General features: G+C 36.7%; 1 protein-coding gene across 1 annotated transcript in view; it reads left to right on the plus strand.

Moving 5' to 3' along the window:
* The window catches only part of LOC110443579, an 81,810-nt gene extending 66,175 nt beyond the window's left edge, over nt 1–15,635 (plus strand). Inside the window, exons 42-45 of the mRNA XM_021487870.1 lie at nt 530–721; nt 9,369–9,492; nt 10,604–10,742; nt 11,392–15,635. Coding sequence (XP_021343545.1) covers nt 530–721; nt 9,369–9,492; nt 10,604–10,742; nt 11,392–11,502 — 566 coding nt within the window. The 3' untranslated portion in view covers nt 11,503–15,635. The remainder of the gene's footprint in view (nt 1–529; nt 722–9,368; nt 9,493–10,603; nt 10,743–11,391) is intronic.
* The last annotated feature ends 419 nt before the right edge of the window (nt 15,636–16,054 follow it).

Below are 16,054 nucleotides of genomic sequence, written 5' to 3' on the forward strand. Positions count from 1 at the left end.
GGCTCCCCTGGGGGCAGAGGGGCGGTGTGCAATAGGGGAAATAGAGGAATATTTTTCTCCTACTCTACAAGTGAAAGGATTTAAACCAAATGCAGTCTGATGCATGTTTAGGGGCTGAGGTGTGTGGGCCCTCTTCTTTAGGGCAGAGGAGTGGGGCCCAATAGGGGAAACAGAGAGAAAAATATATTCCCCTTCTATATAAATGAAGGGATTTAAAACCAAATGTGGTCTGAAGCATGCTTAGAGTAAAATAACTGTATAAATTGAGGCTTTTTTTAATGAAGGGATCTTTGGGAAAAGTTACATGTAGTTCTTCTTGCAACTTTGCTTCTTGTACTCTTTTGATAAACCTGTATGGTACTCCGCAGGTTTTAAATTGAAAATGAAATACCAGGTGAGCTGTTAAGGCCCCTGGGCCTATTGTTTTTAAGTGGGTATAAAGAGCTTTTAGAAATATAATCAATCATAACATGCAAATGTACTTTCGCTGTGGTGATTAGTTAGAAGCTTCACATGCACCTGTTTGTAGGTATACCTGATGCAGACTTTGAGTCGGACGGCCAAGGTAGTGTTACTGTGATCGAGCGTGAGGACGACCCAGGCAGTTTACTGGAGGCGGTCAAACAACAGAAAGGTGACCGACGGACTCGCCTCGACAGTCTCAACGAGCTGTCGTCTGCCACTCCTGGAAGCATGACCAGCTATACTAGTACTGACTCTCGTATGTTTCTCTTGCCTCCTGCTCTTCTGTTGCTTCTCCAGAATATCACATTAATGTTTTTGAGGATAATGGTGGGTGTAAACCCAAGTAGCCAGTAAAAAAAATATTAAAATGTTGTGTACATAATCCTGAACATGGGCTAACACACTGATAAAGCATGGTGATTGTTACATTGATCCAAAGTTCATATGACCTTGTTCATAAAATAACGTGGTTAAAAATTGTTTTTTGATTAAAATATGATTGTTTATAAATATTTCTAGGTCATAATGGTGAAGTGAATCTTTCATTGGAAAAAAACAAATTAGTGTAAAATAAGGCTGTGTCGATAATTTATTAAATGCAACATTTTGACATTCATTCTGTAAAAAATATTGCATTCCTTGTTAAATTTTATTGGAAAGTAACGGATTGAATTTAGAAAATATTTAAGGTTTTTGAGAGATCTTTTGAGGGTAAGAATAACATTTTCGATCATGTGATATCTGGATTTCACTTTCCTTTGGCCTGTAAGTTTTGAAACTAGTTGAGATGTTTTTTGAGCCATTATACATTTGTTTATCAAATCGGAACAGATTGACTGGTTTCATCACTTTCATTAAATGGGCTTAATTGTTCTTTCTGTGCACTTAACTTTGTTTTTTTCATTACTTCTGGCATTTTCTCATGTATATATACTTGGAGCACTTACTCGTGAAAAACATGTAATCAGATTCTAAATCTATTTTTTTGTTCTAAGGATATTCATTTCATGATTAATCACAAGCCATATATTTGTTTTTATAGATATCATTCATTCACAAAATCTTTATACCTATATATGTATCATTAAGTGGATTTCTTCTATCATATATTGTATGTGTCATATATTCGATATATTGTACATTTTAATATACATTGTTTTTTTTCTTTTTAAATAAAAGATGCATGGTTTATTTAGGAAAGTACATCATTATTATTCGCTCGTTTTTAGTCGTCATATTTCAAAAATAATATCAATACTAAAATTGCTCTTATTTATTTCCATGTCGACAAACGTTTATATTTTGTAGATATCAGGAATTTCCTTTATATGATTAATTGAATTTGCTCATAAGACAAACTTTAGAATTATTTTTTTCCATGCACAATTAATCTTCACAAAGTCACCTTTCCATTGTGTATAAACAATTAAGAACCAAAATAGCATGGTACAAAAATTGGTGATCAAAGTTTTCACACAAATTGTTTTAGTTTGTGTGAAAACTTTGATCACCAATTTTTGCAATATGTAGAATCTAACTTTTCACTGTAACAGCAATTTTGCTTATTCAAAATATGGCTAATATCAATTTTGCACACAGAAACAGTTACATGTGACTATTATTCATTACACTGGCCATGCTAACACGAAGCTGCTGTGACTATTGTGTAATATTTTATAAGTGTTAAACTTGCGTCCTGTATTTTGACTGATAAGAGTGTTTTTTTGTTTGTAAATAAGATTACTCTCCTGTTTTTTGACTGAGGTTAGATATGACTGCTAATCTACATTGTTGACATGGCTATATCTATATATACTACAGTTGAACCTCGTTATCTCGAATTCTTATAACTCTTATTAACTCTTTTAAGTATTTCTCCGGCCCCGGCCAAATCTCTTCTTTATCTTAGTAAATAAAACTCTGACAATTTGAACCCTTTAAACTTGGTAAACTCGGATACCTCGAAGTAAGATATTGGTTTCAACAGCGTTAATCCAACATCAAAACATCGTTTACTTCATAGTGTTCGAATTTCATACAAATACAAAACAAAACTACGGCATCTTGCCATTCCCCGTTTATGAACATCTTTTGTGAGAAGACTAGAAGTCTAGCATGAAATTGGTAAAAACATTTTATGATAAAGCTTAAGAATGTAAAGTGTGCAGACTATCAAAACCATGATGTTCCTAAGAAAAAACAAACTTCATCAATGTTGATCAACAGTATTCTGTACTACCTGCGAGTCCCTTTAATGATTTGTAATGTTACACCAAACCTGACGACAGCCCAAACCCGAAAATTGGTCACAAAGCGTGGTCATTCATAAAAGAGTTCCACAATTAAAATCACAACATAGGACAGTTTCACAGGTTCTTGTTTTTACAGGAGCCAGTATGGCTTTGAAAGTCGATCAAGAGGTTTTAAGAACAATATGGTAATTACTGTTGATTACATGGATTTGAGGAGGTGTCAGGTGTCATTGGCTTTAATGAATCAATGTATTATATGTACAATAGAATTTGTTAGAGTGTGTTTTCATTTAAAGAATCAACTGTGCGTACCCTCCATTACAGTGATTTGTTTTAGACTTGCGCAATTACATTTCCGCATTGTATAGTACGAGGTCGGAGACATCGGGATTGTTCGATTTTTAAATGTAACACTTCAGAGGTAAATCTTGACGGTCTTACAAATACAAATGCAGATCTGGAAAGACTTTGCTAAGACTAGCCAAAAACAACATTTAATCACTAGGCCCGTCCATATTTCGTGACAAATTCACAATATGGTCCAACCGTTTTGATCGCATTAAACGAAAATACGTTTTTCGGAAATAACTTACTCTTTTTTTGTAAGCGTGTTTATTGTAAAATAACATACCTGTATTTGTTATATTGATTGTGTATATCATTCATCAATTGATTATAAGCATTGGCTATTAATACATATTGCTAATGCTATGTCCAAACAGCAAATTTCATACCAAATATATGAACCCGCATAACTAGAATACTCGGATAACTCGAAGTTTTCCTACGACCCCGTCGACTTCGAGATAAGGAGGTTCAACTGTATGGTATTTGCTTCTCTTAGTTCTGCACTCTATCTCTGGGCCTACAGTCTGTTCTCTGTTTGATGTCCGTTCTCTGTGTGGCAATTGTTCTCTGTATGATATCTCTTTTCTGTATGACACCTGTTGTCTGTAGTGTCTGTTCTGTGTGGTGTCTGTTCTCTGTGTGGCAACCGTTCTCTTTATGACATCTGTTCTGTGTAGTGTCTGTTGTCTGTAGTGTCTGTTCTGTGTGGTTACTGTTCTGGGTAGTGTCTGTTCTGTGTGGTGTCTGTCCTGTGTGGTGTCTGTTCTCTGTGTGGTCACTGTTCTCTTTATGACATCTGTTCTGTGTAGTGTCTGTTCTGTGGTGTCTGTTCTGTGTGGTGTCTATTCTCTGTATAGTGTCTGTTCTGTGTATTGTCTGTTCTGTGTAGTGTCTGTTCTGTTTAGTGTCTGTTCTGTGTTGTGTCTGTTCTGTGTAGTGTCTGCTCTGTATGGTGTCTGTTCTCTGTGTGGTAACTGCTCTCTTTATGACATCTGTTCTGTGTAGTGTCTGTTGTCTGTAGTGTCTGTTATGTGTGGTGTCTGTTCTCTGTGTGGTACCTGTTCTCTGTATGACACCTGTTGTCTGTAGTGTCTGGTCTGTGTGGTGTCTGTTCTGTGTGGTGTGTGGTGTGTGTTCTGTGTAGGTTCTGTTATGTTTGGTGTCTGTTCTGTGTGGTTACTGTTCGTTGTCTGTAGTGTAGTGTCTGTTCTGTGTAGTGTCTTTTCTGTGGTGTCTGTTCTGTGTGGTGTCTGTTCTCTGCGTGGTAACTGTTCTCTGTATGACATCTGTTGTCTGTAGTGTATTGTCTGTTCTGTGTAGTGTCTGTTCTGAGTAGTGTCTGTTCTGTGTGGTGTCTAATCTCTGTGTAGTGTCTGTTCTGTGTAGGGTCTGTTCTGTGTGGTGTCTGTTCTGTATGGTGTCTTGTTCTGTGGTGTCTGTTCTGTGTGGTGTCTGTTCTGTATGGTGTCTTGTTCTGTGGTGTCTGTTCTGTGTGGTGTCTGTTCTCTGCGTGGTAACTGTTCTCTGTATGACATCTGTTGTCTGTAGTGTAGTGTCTGTTCTGTGTAGTGTCTTTTCTGTGGTGTCTGTTCTGTGTGGTGTCTATTCTCTGTGTAGTGTCTATTCTGTGTAGTGTCTGTTCTGTGTAGTCTCTGTTCTGTGTAGTGTCTGTTCTGTGGTGTCTGTTCTGTGTGGTGTCTGTTCTCTGTGTGGTCACTGTTCTCTTTATGACATCTGTTCTGTGTAGTGTCTGTTGTCTGTAGTGTCTGTTGTCTGTAGTGTCTGTTCTCTGTGGTTACTGTTCTGTGTTGTGTCTGTTCTGTGTGTTGTGTGGTGTCTGTTCTGTGTAGTGTCTGGTCTGTGTGGTGTCTGTTCTGTGTGGTGTGTAGTGTCTGTTCTGTGTAGGTTCTGTTATGTTTGGTGTCTGCTCTGTGTGGTTACTGTTCTGTGTGGTGTCTGTTCTGTGTTGTGTCTGTTCTGTGTGTTGTGTGGTGTCTGTTCTGTGTGGTGTGTAGTGTCTGTTCTGTGTAGGTTCTGTTATGTTTGGTGTCTGCTCTGTGTGGTTACTGTTCTGTGTGGTGTCTGTTCTGTGTGGGGTGTGGTGTCTGTTCTGTGTAGGTTCTGTTATGTTTGGTGTCTGCTCTGTGTGGTTACTGTTCTGTGTGGTGTCTGTTCTGTGTAATGTCTGTTCTGTGTGGGGTCTGTTCTCTGTGTGGTAACTGTTCTCTTTATGACATGTGTGGTGTCTGTCCTGTGTAGTGTCTGTTCTGTGTGGTGTCTATTCTCTGTATAGTGTCTGTTCTGTGTATTGTCTGTTCTGTGTGGTGTCTGTTCTGTGTTGTGTCTGTTCTGTGTAGTGTCTGTTCTGAGTAGTGTCTGTTCTGTGTGGTGTCTAATCTCTGTGTAGTGTCTGTTCTGTGTAGGGTCTGTTCTGTGTGGTGTCTGTTCTGTGTTGTGTCTGTTCTGTGTAGTGTCTGCTCTGTGAAGTGTCTGTTCTGTGTAGTGTCTGTTCTGAGTAGTGTCTGTTCTGTGTGGTGTCTAATCTCTGTGTAGTGTCTGTTCTGTGTAGTTTCTGGGCTGTGTAGTGTCTGTTCTGTGTGGTGTCTTTTCTCTGTGTGGTAACTGTTCTCTGTATGTCACCTGTTGTCTGTAGTGTCTGTTCTGTGTTGTGTCTGCTCTGTGTGGTGTGTGGTGTCTGTTCTGAGTAGGTTCTGTTATGTTTGGTGTCTGTTCTGTGTTGTGTGTGGTGTCTGTTCTGTGTAGGTTCTGTTATGTTTGGTGGCTTTTCTGTGTGGTTACTGTTCTGTGTAGTGTCTGCTCTGTGTAGGGTCTGCTCTGTGTGTGGTAACTGTTCTCTGTATGATCTCTGTTGTCTGTAGTGCCTGTTCTGTGGGGTCTGTTCTGTGTGGTGTCTATTCTCTGTATAGTGTCTGTTCTGTGTATTGTCTGTTCTGTGTGGTGTCTGTTCTCCGTGTGGTAACTGTTCTCTGTATGACACATGTTGTCTGTAGTGTCTGTTCTGTGTTGTGTCTGCTCTGTGTGGTGTGTGGTGTCTGTTCTGTGTAGTGTCTGGTCTGTGTGGTGTCTGTTCTGTGTGGTGTGTAGTGTCTGTTCTGTGTGGTGTCTGTGCTGTGTAGTGTCTGTTCTGTGTAGTGTCTTTTCTGTGGTGTCTGTTCTGTGTGGTGTCTATTTTCTGTGTAGTGTCTGTTCTGTGTAGTGTCTGTTCTGTGTGGTGTCTGTTCTGTGTGGTGTGTGGTGTCTGTTCTGTGTAGGTTCTGTTATGTTTGGTGTCTGTTCTGTGTGGTTACTGTTCTGTGTAGTGTCTGTTCTGTGTGGTGTCTGTTCTGTGTGGTTACTGTTCTGTGTAGTGTCTGTTCTGTGTAGTGTCTGTTCTGTGTGGTTACTGTTCTGTGTGGTTACTGTTCTATGTAGTGCCTGTTCTGTATGGTGTCTGTTCTCTGTGTGGTAACTGTTCTCTTTATGACATCTGTTGTCTGTAGTGTATGTTGTCTGTAGTGTCTGTTGTCTGTAGTGTCTGTTCTGTGTGGTGTCTGTTCTGTATGGTGTCTGTTCTGTGTAGTGTCTGTTCTCTGTGGTTACTGTTCTGTGTAGTGTCTGTTCTGTGTGTTGTCTGTTCTGTGTGGTTACTGTTCTGTGTGGTGTCTGTTCTGTGTGGTTACTGTTCTGTGTAGCGTCTGTTCTGTGTAATGTCTGTTCTGTGTGGAGTCTGTTCTCTGTGTAGTAACTGTTCTCTTTATGACATCTGTTGTCTGTAGTGTCTGTTCTCTGTGGTTACTGTTATGTGTAGTGTCTGTTCTGTGTGGTGTCTGTTTTGTGTAGTGTCTGTTCTGTGTAGTGTCAGTTCTCTGTGTGGTAACTGTTCTCTTTATGACATGTAGTGTCTGTTCTGTGTGGTGTCTGTTCTCTGTGGGGTAACTGTTCTCTTTATGACATCTGTTCTGTGTAGTGTCTGTTCTGTGTTGTGTCTGTTCTGTGGGGTTACTGTTCTGTGTAGTGTCTGTTCTGCGTGGTGTCTGTTCTGTGTTGTGTCTGTTCTGTGTGGGGTGTGGTGTCTGTTCTGTGTAGGTTCTGTTATGTGTAGTGTCTGTTCTGTGTAGTGTCTGTTGTGTATGGTGTCTGTTCTCTGTGTGGTAACTGTTCTTTTTATGACATCTGTTGTCTGTAGTGTCTGTTCTCTGTGGTTACTGTTCTGTGTAGGGTCTGTTCTGTGTAATGCCTGATCTGTGTGGTGTCTGTTCTCTGTGTAGTAACTGTTCTCTTTATGACATCTGTTGTCTGTAGTGTCGGTTGTCTGTAGTGTCTGTTGTCTGTAGTGTCTGGTCTCTGTGGTTACTGTTCTGTGTAGTGTCTGTTCTGCGTAATGTCTGTTCTGTGTGGTGTCTGTTCTCTGGGTAGTAACTGTTCTCTTTATGACATCTGTTGTCTGGAGTGTCTGTTGTCTGTAGTGTCTGTTCTCTGTGGTTACTGTTCTGTGTGGTGTCTGTTCTGTGTAATGTCTGTTCTGTGTGGTGGCTGTTCTCTGTGTAGTAACTGTTCTCTTTATGACATCTGTTGTCTGGAGTGTCTGTTGTCTGTAGTGTCTGTTCTCTGTGGTTACTGTTATGTGTAGTGTCTGTTCTGTGTGGTGTCTGTTTTGTGTAGTGTCTGTTCTGTTTAGTGTCTGTTCTGTTTGGTGTCTGTTCTCTGTGTAGTAACTGTTCTCTTTATGACATCTGTTGTCTGTAGTGTATGTTGTCTGTAGTGTCTGTTCTCTGTGGTTACTGTTCTGTGTAGGGTCTGTTCTGTGTAATGTCTGGTCTGTGTGGTGTCTGTTCTCTGTGTAGTAACTGTTCTCTTTATGACATCTGTTGTCTGTAGTGTATGTTGTCTGTAGTGTCTGTTCTCTGTGGTTACTGTTCTGTGTGGTGTCTGTTCTGTGTAATGTCTGTTCTGTGTGGTATCTGTTCTCTGTGTAGTAACTGTTCTCTTTATGACATCTGTTGTCTGGAGTGTCTGTTGTCTGTAGTGTCTGTTGTCTGTAGTGTCTCTTCTCTGTGGTTACTGTTCTGTGTAGTGGCTGTTCTGTGTAATGTCTGTTCTGTGTGGTGTCCGTTCTCTGTGTAGTAACTGTTCTCTTTATGACATCTGTTGTCTGTAGTGTCTGTTGTCTGTCGTGTCTGTTCTCTGTGGTTACTGTTCTGTGTAGTGTCTGTTCTGTGTGGTGTCTGTTGTCTGTAGTGTCTGTTCTGTGTGGTTACTGTTCTCTGTATGATATCTGTTCTTTCTGTGATATCTGGCATAATAGTTTCTTCTTTATAATCATGTTTGTCATGCAGTGTACTGGTGTCCTGCTCTATAATTTTCTACTTCATCCCACAATCTCTGTCTTGTTTTTGTACATAGACCAGCCTCATGCATCGTGGAAAAGTTCAAAATATTCATTCATGTTTACTAGATATCTGCATTGTCATCTATATATCAAATATATATACGTGTATTGTCACATATGTAAGATATCCATATTTTTATATATATTAGATATATATATTATCTTACATATATTCTCAAAGTTATTCATTGCCATACTTGTAAGATGGTTTCCTGTACTAAGTTATCCTGCTTGACTGCTTTTTGCTCGACTAAACTGTCGGGAGCCTTTAAGAAAAATAACCAATACTTAAAAATATTTCATTGAAAGTTTGAATTTCTAATTTATTTATTAGTCATCCGCTATGTCGTTTACAATCTCTGTTTTAACCAAAATATATGAAATGTTTGCATCAGACAGTGTACATTATATCAAAACCAGTAAAATAATTTGAAAGGATTTATGGAAAATCGGTTAAAAAATATGATATTTTTAAAATAGAATAATATTTTCTTTATCCTAACTTGAAATCCTTAGTTGAGTTTATGCAAACACATATTTTAGTCACACTGACATAACCACCAATCTGTGTGTCCCACTATCCAGTCAGTAGGCAGGACAGATCTAGGCAGGACAATTTCCCTTTTTTATGCCCACGCCAAAAAATTCTGTGCATATAGTGTTGCCCATGTCTGTCTGTTTCATAATGACATCATCTCGCTACATTTTGCAGTCAAGGTCACTTGATATAATGTATTAATAGAAAAATCTTGCCATGTAAATCTGATCTAAGTGATTATTAAATGATTACCATAAATCCCCTCTATAACGGTAGCTCTTACATAGACTAGCTGTAAATATTACTAAAGCTCCTGTAAACAGTATTGTAGACTATGCAAAGATAACTTTCACAATTTCTTTTTTTATTTTCACAGCAACCAAGAAGATGTCATTTGATAGCATTCATGGCCGTGCTCTCATCAGACAAGAGGTCCGAAAACTGGTCACCAACCTCAGCAGCTCTGTAGGAGTCAAGGGGTCAGAACAGGGACTTTTGGGGTAAGTTAGTCAAAGCAAAACCACTTTATGTTTTTTCTTTGAAGTGTATCTAAAATATACTAATAGCAGTAATTCGTGTCTGAAGTTGCATGCCTTGTCCTGAAATGTATGAGCGTATATCATTGCCCATGTCTGAATGTCACCATGTTACTGCATACACTTCTCCCTTTGCTGTGACATACAGACAACACCTATCAAAGTAATCCTACACAAATACCTTGAACAAGTTCACCTTTCACGGTCCTCAATCCAAGGTCGGGGTCATTGTTACATTGAATAGAAAATCTTTTGAAATTGAAGGAGCTCTATATATATAAATATAATTTTGTTATAACAGCAGTAAATTGATCCTTACAGACGAAGAAAAATACTTAAAAAAGAAAAGATCTTGACAACATGTCATTGGCGCTTTCATCTCATCAAACATACATTTTTACAGGGCTCAAAAGGAGAAATAAGGGGTAAATCTTTAAAAGATTACTTTTCCAGTAATAGTTCTATATACATGTTATATGAAATAACAGATTCCTTGACCAAAGAGAATCAGTGTTGTGTCCCTTAGGACAGAGGGTCATGGTTCAAAATGCAAAATAAGGGTAAATCTTTAAAAAAAAAATATAAAAAATAATAATACATCTTTACTACCTCAAAGGGAATTTTTTTCAACCTAATTTCTTATAAACGATCTCTAGGCCAAGGGAGCTCAATTTTGTATAAATGACCTCTTGTATAACAGCACTGTTATTTGAATTGTCACATTTGAACCATGAGCATAAAAAATAAAATTATAATTACTGGTAAAAAGGAAATTTCAAAGTTGTAGGTTTGTTACAACCCTCAAACGGTGGTACTAATTAACTTATATAAAATCCATATTGAGATTTAATGTTGAATTGTATATCAAAATGTTCATGACATGTTTTTATTTCAAAGTTGTATTATGTTTGACAACACATGTTTTTCTTTTCTGTCATAACATTGTATATTTCCAAAGTTTATTTACATTAGTTGTGTAGACACACACTTAACCATTACACATACAACTGATGGTTCTACATGTACGAACACGAAGTGCCCACTTGTGTAACAATGTGTCAAAAAACTCTTTCAGGTTGAAGCAGAAGTTTCCCAAAGTTTTCCAAGATATTTGTTTTTACTCTGAGGTAAGCCACATCATGACTGTCTGTTCCTTCCGACTGACTGCACGAAGATTTATACAGGAGCTCTTTGACGAGTTTGACATTTCCAAGGTAACCAGCCTATGTTATATCACCATATTGTATGAATTAGTCGATGTAAGATTTTTAAGGATTTAAATTCTAATTTTGTATTATTGAAATCGATACAGTGAAAGTGTAAATTTTTGCATGTGGAAATATTTGCATTATTTCTCTTTAAACTGTTCGCAGTGTGGAAGTTTTTGCTTTGGCAACAGTTCGGATATCTATATATTCTACATATCTAGAGCTATAATCTAAATAATCTATTTGCATGAGGATATTTTTGTACTAATTTATGCAACGTGTAAAACGTGACTATTTCCAATCCACCAAAATTTCCTCTTCAAAAGTATTTCGTTTTTTATTTGTATCTATTATACTGTTATGGATTTTTTTTATTGCTTCATGTTGTAAAAACATACAATAATCATGAAATTTTATAAAACATGGAACTGTTTCAACAGATTTGATATTAACCCTTTCACCACTGTAGACCATAATGGACTCATCCATATCAATGCATGATAGAGTCTACTAAAGTTACATAGGGGTGAAAGGGTTAAAGAATAACAATTACACATCACACCATGTTATTAGGTAAAAAATGTATTTATCCCCTCTCAAGCTGGATAAGAATGTCTTGCTTTTGTGATCTATGACGTTAATGTAAATGTTGTAGCTACTGGAAGAAGCCAGGTGCATTCTGGGTGTTGTCGTGGAAACAGAGAGCACAGGACCAGTAACCAACAAACAAGACACCCTGGACAGTGTGTGGGAAAACATATTCTGAAATGTCTTAAAAACAAATGAAGACAACCCTGGATTGTGGAAATAATGCCTAGAAATGTCTTTCGTAAGACACATCAGAGAGTATGGGAAAACATATTCTGAAATGTCTTAAAAACAAATGAAGACAACCCTGGATTGTGGAAATCATGCCTAGAAACGTCTAACGTAGGACAAACCAGACAGTATCGGAAAACATATTCTGAAATGTCTTCCAGAAAGAAAACAAAACGGCCTGCAAACAAGATACTCTATGTAAAGTGTAGGAAAGCTTTAAGGGAAAAATGGTTGTCCTATATTATGTGAAAGTCTGGTAAATGTTTGTCTTACAGTTCAGACTTATTGGATAGCACCACTTAGTGGAAAACATTTCCAAAATGTCAAACACATGAACATCTCTGGCATGTGATTAAGCACGCCTGGTACTCGACACCCAGAGAATAGACACGACAGTGGGTACCATGGTGTGTGAAAATATTAGAGAAGATGAATTTAAGAGTGGAAGGAATCTTTTGAAGTTTCTAATTCAAGTAAATGTTGTATTTCAAGATTATGTCTAAAACCACTGTAATATTCAAGTAAAGTGCTTTGTGTTAAGGTGTTATTTGAGATTAAGGTGTATTAATGAACATGTTATCTTTGTAAAGCCCTGAGGCAAATACTGGTACAGGCACCACTCAGCCGTGTTTTAGCCTCAGAAAATGACGGTTACTGTATATTTATGTAGATTTAATACAAGATGGACAAAATACAACCATCAAAGGTTTTGGAGTGATATCTAGTAATTATGATCAATACCCAGTTACTATCAGTTGTGTAGTAATTTACTGCAACAAATCCAGGATATGGCTTTAACCATGCAATGATGCACTGTTCCAAAAGACTAAGATGAACTAGTATTGACCATAAAACAGGAACTAGATTATATTTCTCATGCCTGTACTACACGAAAGTTCTAATACTCCTTCAGCACAGCATAGAGTTAACCTGCCATGGACCTCCAAATTCCCTTATACACAATTACAAGTAATACTTTAATTGCTTTGATTTACTATTGTTCCTATACAAAAGTCAATTTATTACGTATTAAGTTTTTACAGACGGAAGTAAATTATTGTGCTGGATGTTTCTTAAATAAGACGTACCAGTAATGCACAGGAAAGAAAATCTTAAAAATCAAGTATTTCATGAAATATCATAGGTTAGAGAAACAAGAAATGAAGTTTAATTATGTGTTTTTTTCTCATGATAGTGTTCAAGGGTGTAGATTTCAATTAACCTTGTGTCAGGAACAGTTTACTATGAAAATAAATAGGTTAGGCTGGTAGAACTTTTCTAATTCTACCTTCTTTACTCTTAAATATGAAATGTACATCCCTGGTGTTCACATTCTAGATATGCTGTTAAATAATGCTTTACTGAAATTTGTGTATATATGTCAGAATATATTAATGTTCGAGTATATTCACTTGAATCAATCATGAAATTATTACCGCCATTCAAATGTCCTCGATCACCGTCCTGTACGAGTGACAAAAATGTATTTTACAGGTAAGCACGAAGTATTGTTCACCTAGATTCTCTGTGTCCATCCAGTTATATAGGAAATACTACTGACACAATATATAGGGCTGCTATGTTTTACACTTGTTGCTAAAGGATGTGTCGTCGTGCAACTTAGTTGTAAACGGAATACATCCATCTATCCCCATCCCACCGAATGGTAACGTCTTCTAAAGTGCAATATTCAATATTTCCTGACGCTTAGACAATGCATTATATGCATAAATGAATGATCTTGTGTATTTTTTATAAATGATTATAAAGGAATGTTTTTGTAATTAAACTTAAGTACCATAAGGTTGAGTGAAATTGATCAAGTATGTGTGATAAATGAATATGACATGTGAACACTAATCATGTAGGATGACTATACACCAACATTACCATAAACATACACATGCATACATGTAGTACTGTATTACATCCATGTAGTACTGTATAACATCCATGTAGTTCTGTATTACATACATGTAGTACTGTATTACATCCATTTAGTAGTGTATTACACCCATGTAGTACTGAATTACATACATGTAGTATTGTGTTACATCCATGTAGTACTGTATTACATACATGTAGTACTGTATTACATACATGTAGTACTGTATTACATCCATGCAGTACTGTATTACATCCATGTAGTACTGTATTACATCCATGAAGTACTGTATTGCATCCATGTATTACTGTATTACATACATGCAGTACTGTATTACATACATGCAGTACTGTATTACATCCATTGTACATGTATGTGTGCTGTGTATTGAACACAAAAGTGCTAGTCACGTTATTTCATGATCTGACCCGGCATCCTTGTAGTATATCTAGCTTAAGCTCTAGTCAAAAACTCATTCATCCCTGAAGACACATTTCAGCTCTCCAAATTCACAGGTTGGAATAGTCCAATCAAGGTTAACAAGTTAATATTTGGTGTAAGCAGTCTGCCAAAATTTGTATATGGTAAATTAGAAGCAGATCTAGAGCTAGTGATGTGATCAGTATGCTAATTTGTTATACTCTAAATTAGGAGCAGAGGTCACTGTGTAACTCTTTTGATACTTCAGTAGGTATTTTCAGAATGTTTTGTCACTAAAAAGTGTCTATGTTAGCAAGTTTCCACTATATGAACATGTGGAATTGATTAGTCTTTGATGATATAAGTCCTTCTTCCCTATTGGTCAGTAGGTTGTAGTTGGTAAGCAGGAAAGTTACCTACTTAACCCTTTCATCACTGTAGACCATAATGGACTCATCCAGATCAATGCATGGTAGAGTCTACTAAAATAATTATATAGGTGTGAAAGGGTTAAATGACACATCAATGATCCTAATTCAGGAAAAATTTAATCACCTAGGAAGAAGGCTAGAATTTCCAAACACAAATGATGGCCGTGTTCACCTTCTGTTGTGTTCTTATTGGTGATAGTGCTAGAATTTTTAATATGGTACAGTTTAGTATTTGTTTGGCTGGAAGCTGAAATATTCTACCAAAATCAAAGATTTTTTTCCACAATATACAGATTTTGATAGAGGAATAACTTGAATTTTGACATCATGTTAACCCAAACACTTTGTGTAGAAAACTAATGTGATCTGTATAAACGTGCTTGTGTTAAAAATCAATTTCCTTAGGCTTTATAATCTTATCTTAACTGACAATGTTTATTAATTGTACTAAATACTGATCTTTTGGAAATTTTCTAAAGAAAGTGGTGTGTTCAGAGCTTCCAATGTTAAATCATGATCCTGTGCTATTTCATCGTGCTCGATATCTATTAAAAAGTGCCATAGTCCGGTATGGATTTGTACTTAATGTGTTATGTTGTAAATGTGATGATTTGTTTAATAGTCTCAGAGAAACTGTGTATTGATGAAGAATATCAACAAGAACATGACCAAAACTACATGTAAGACATGGACAAAACAAAGAGGTGACGAAATCGTTATCTCCGTATTCAACCATGTTTCTCAACTCTCAAAGTCTGTATATGTTTTGTAATATATGGTACCTGCTATATCTGTAGGTGTATGTTGTCAGGAAAAGGTCCTATTGTAATAGGTTGATGTAGTCCTAGTGCTTAGTTGATACTTGTGGAGTCGGAACACAGTATGGCCAGTATTGAAGAATGAAATGTAATTAAATGTACGTTTCTTTTATATGTTAAAATGTAATAGATGTGAATTCAATGCTCTTGTTTGTAATTAAATATAAATTATATGTTTTGTTTCCTCTCGGTGTGTACATATTTTAAAGAGTATAACTGTATGTGTAATTCTCGGAGTATACACATTTTACAGAGTATATCTGTATGTTTGTAATCTTGGTGAAAGGATTTGTATGTTTGCTTTTTATGTGCTCCAGTCCAAATATTTTGCAATTCCTGCAGCCTATATGTGTTAATGCTATAATAAGCAGAGATTGTATGTGATAGCACTTGCATGATGGATCAAACCATTTTATTTATACTGTTAAGTTTGTCAGACACCGACTGTTATGTTGTCGGCACACTGTTGTGTAATATTCACAATACAGAGAAATGAGAGTCAAGGAATAAAGATAAAATGAAAATATGAGCTGTTTTTAGTGTGTCTTGTGTATAATGGTTAGTTACTAAATGGGTTGGATAGAAGGTAGTCTGGTATGAGCAAAATAGAATCTGTCACCTCTGTGATCGAGTATAGGCTCAACTTGTATATCTTAAACAGATAGAAAGTGTTTGCAAATCAATTTCTATTCCTATTAAGGACAGAGATAAAGGTGCCCTATAGTGATCATGGAAGATGTCCGTCTAAATTTTCTCAGAAACCAAGATTTAAATTTCTGAAACTCGTGTTGATACTAGTATACTTACATGTGCACTAGAGGGTTGAACAATTTCCTAAGGTCCAGGTCACTGTTATTATAAAAAGAATAGAATATTATTGATTACAAAGGTAAACTGATTTTTCTTTCCTCCCTGTCAATTATGGCACTGAAAAACTCAGATGTC

The sequence above is a fragment of the Mizuhopecten yessoensis genome, unplaced genomic scaffold, assembly GCF_002113885.1.
Source record: "Mizuhopecten yessoensis strain PY_sf001 unplaced genomic scaffold, ASM211388v2 scaffold716353, whole genome shotgun sequence".
Taxonomy (NCBI): Eukaryota; Metazoa; Mollusca; class Bivalvia; order Pectinida; family Pectinidae; genus Mizuhopecten; species Mizuhopecten yessoensis.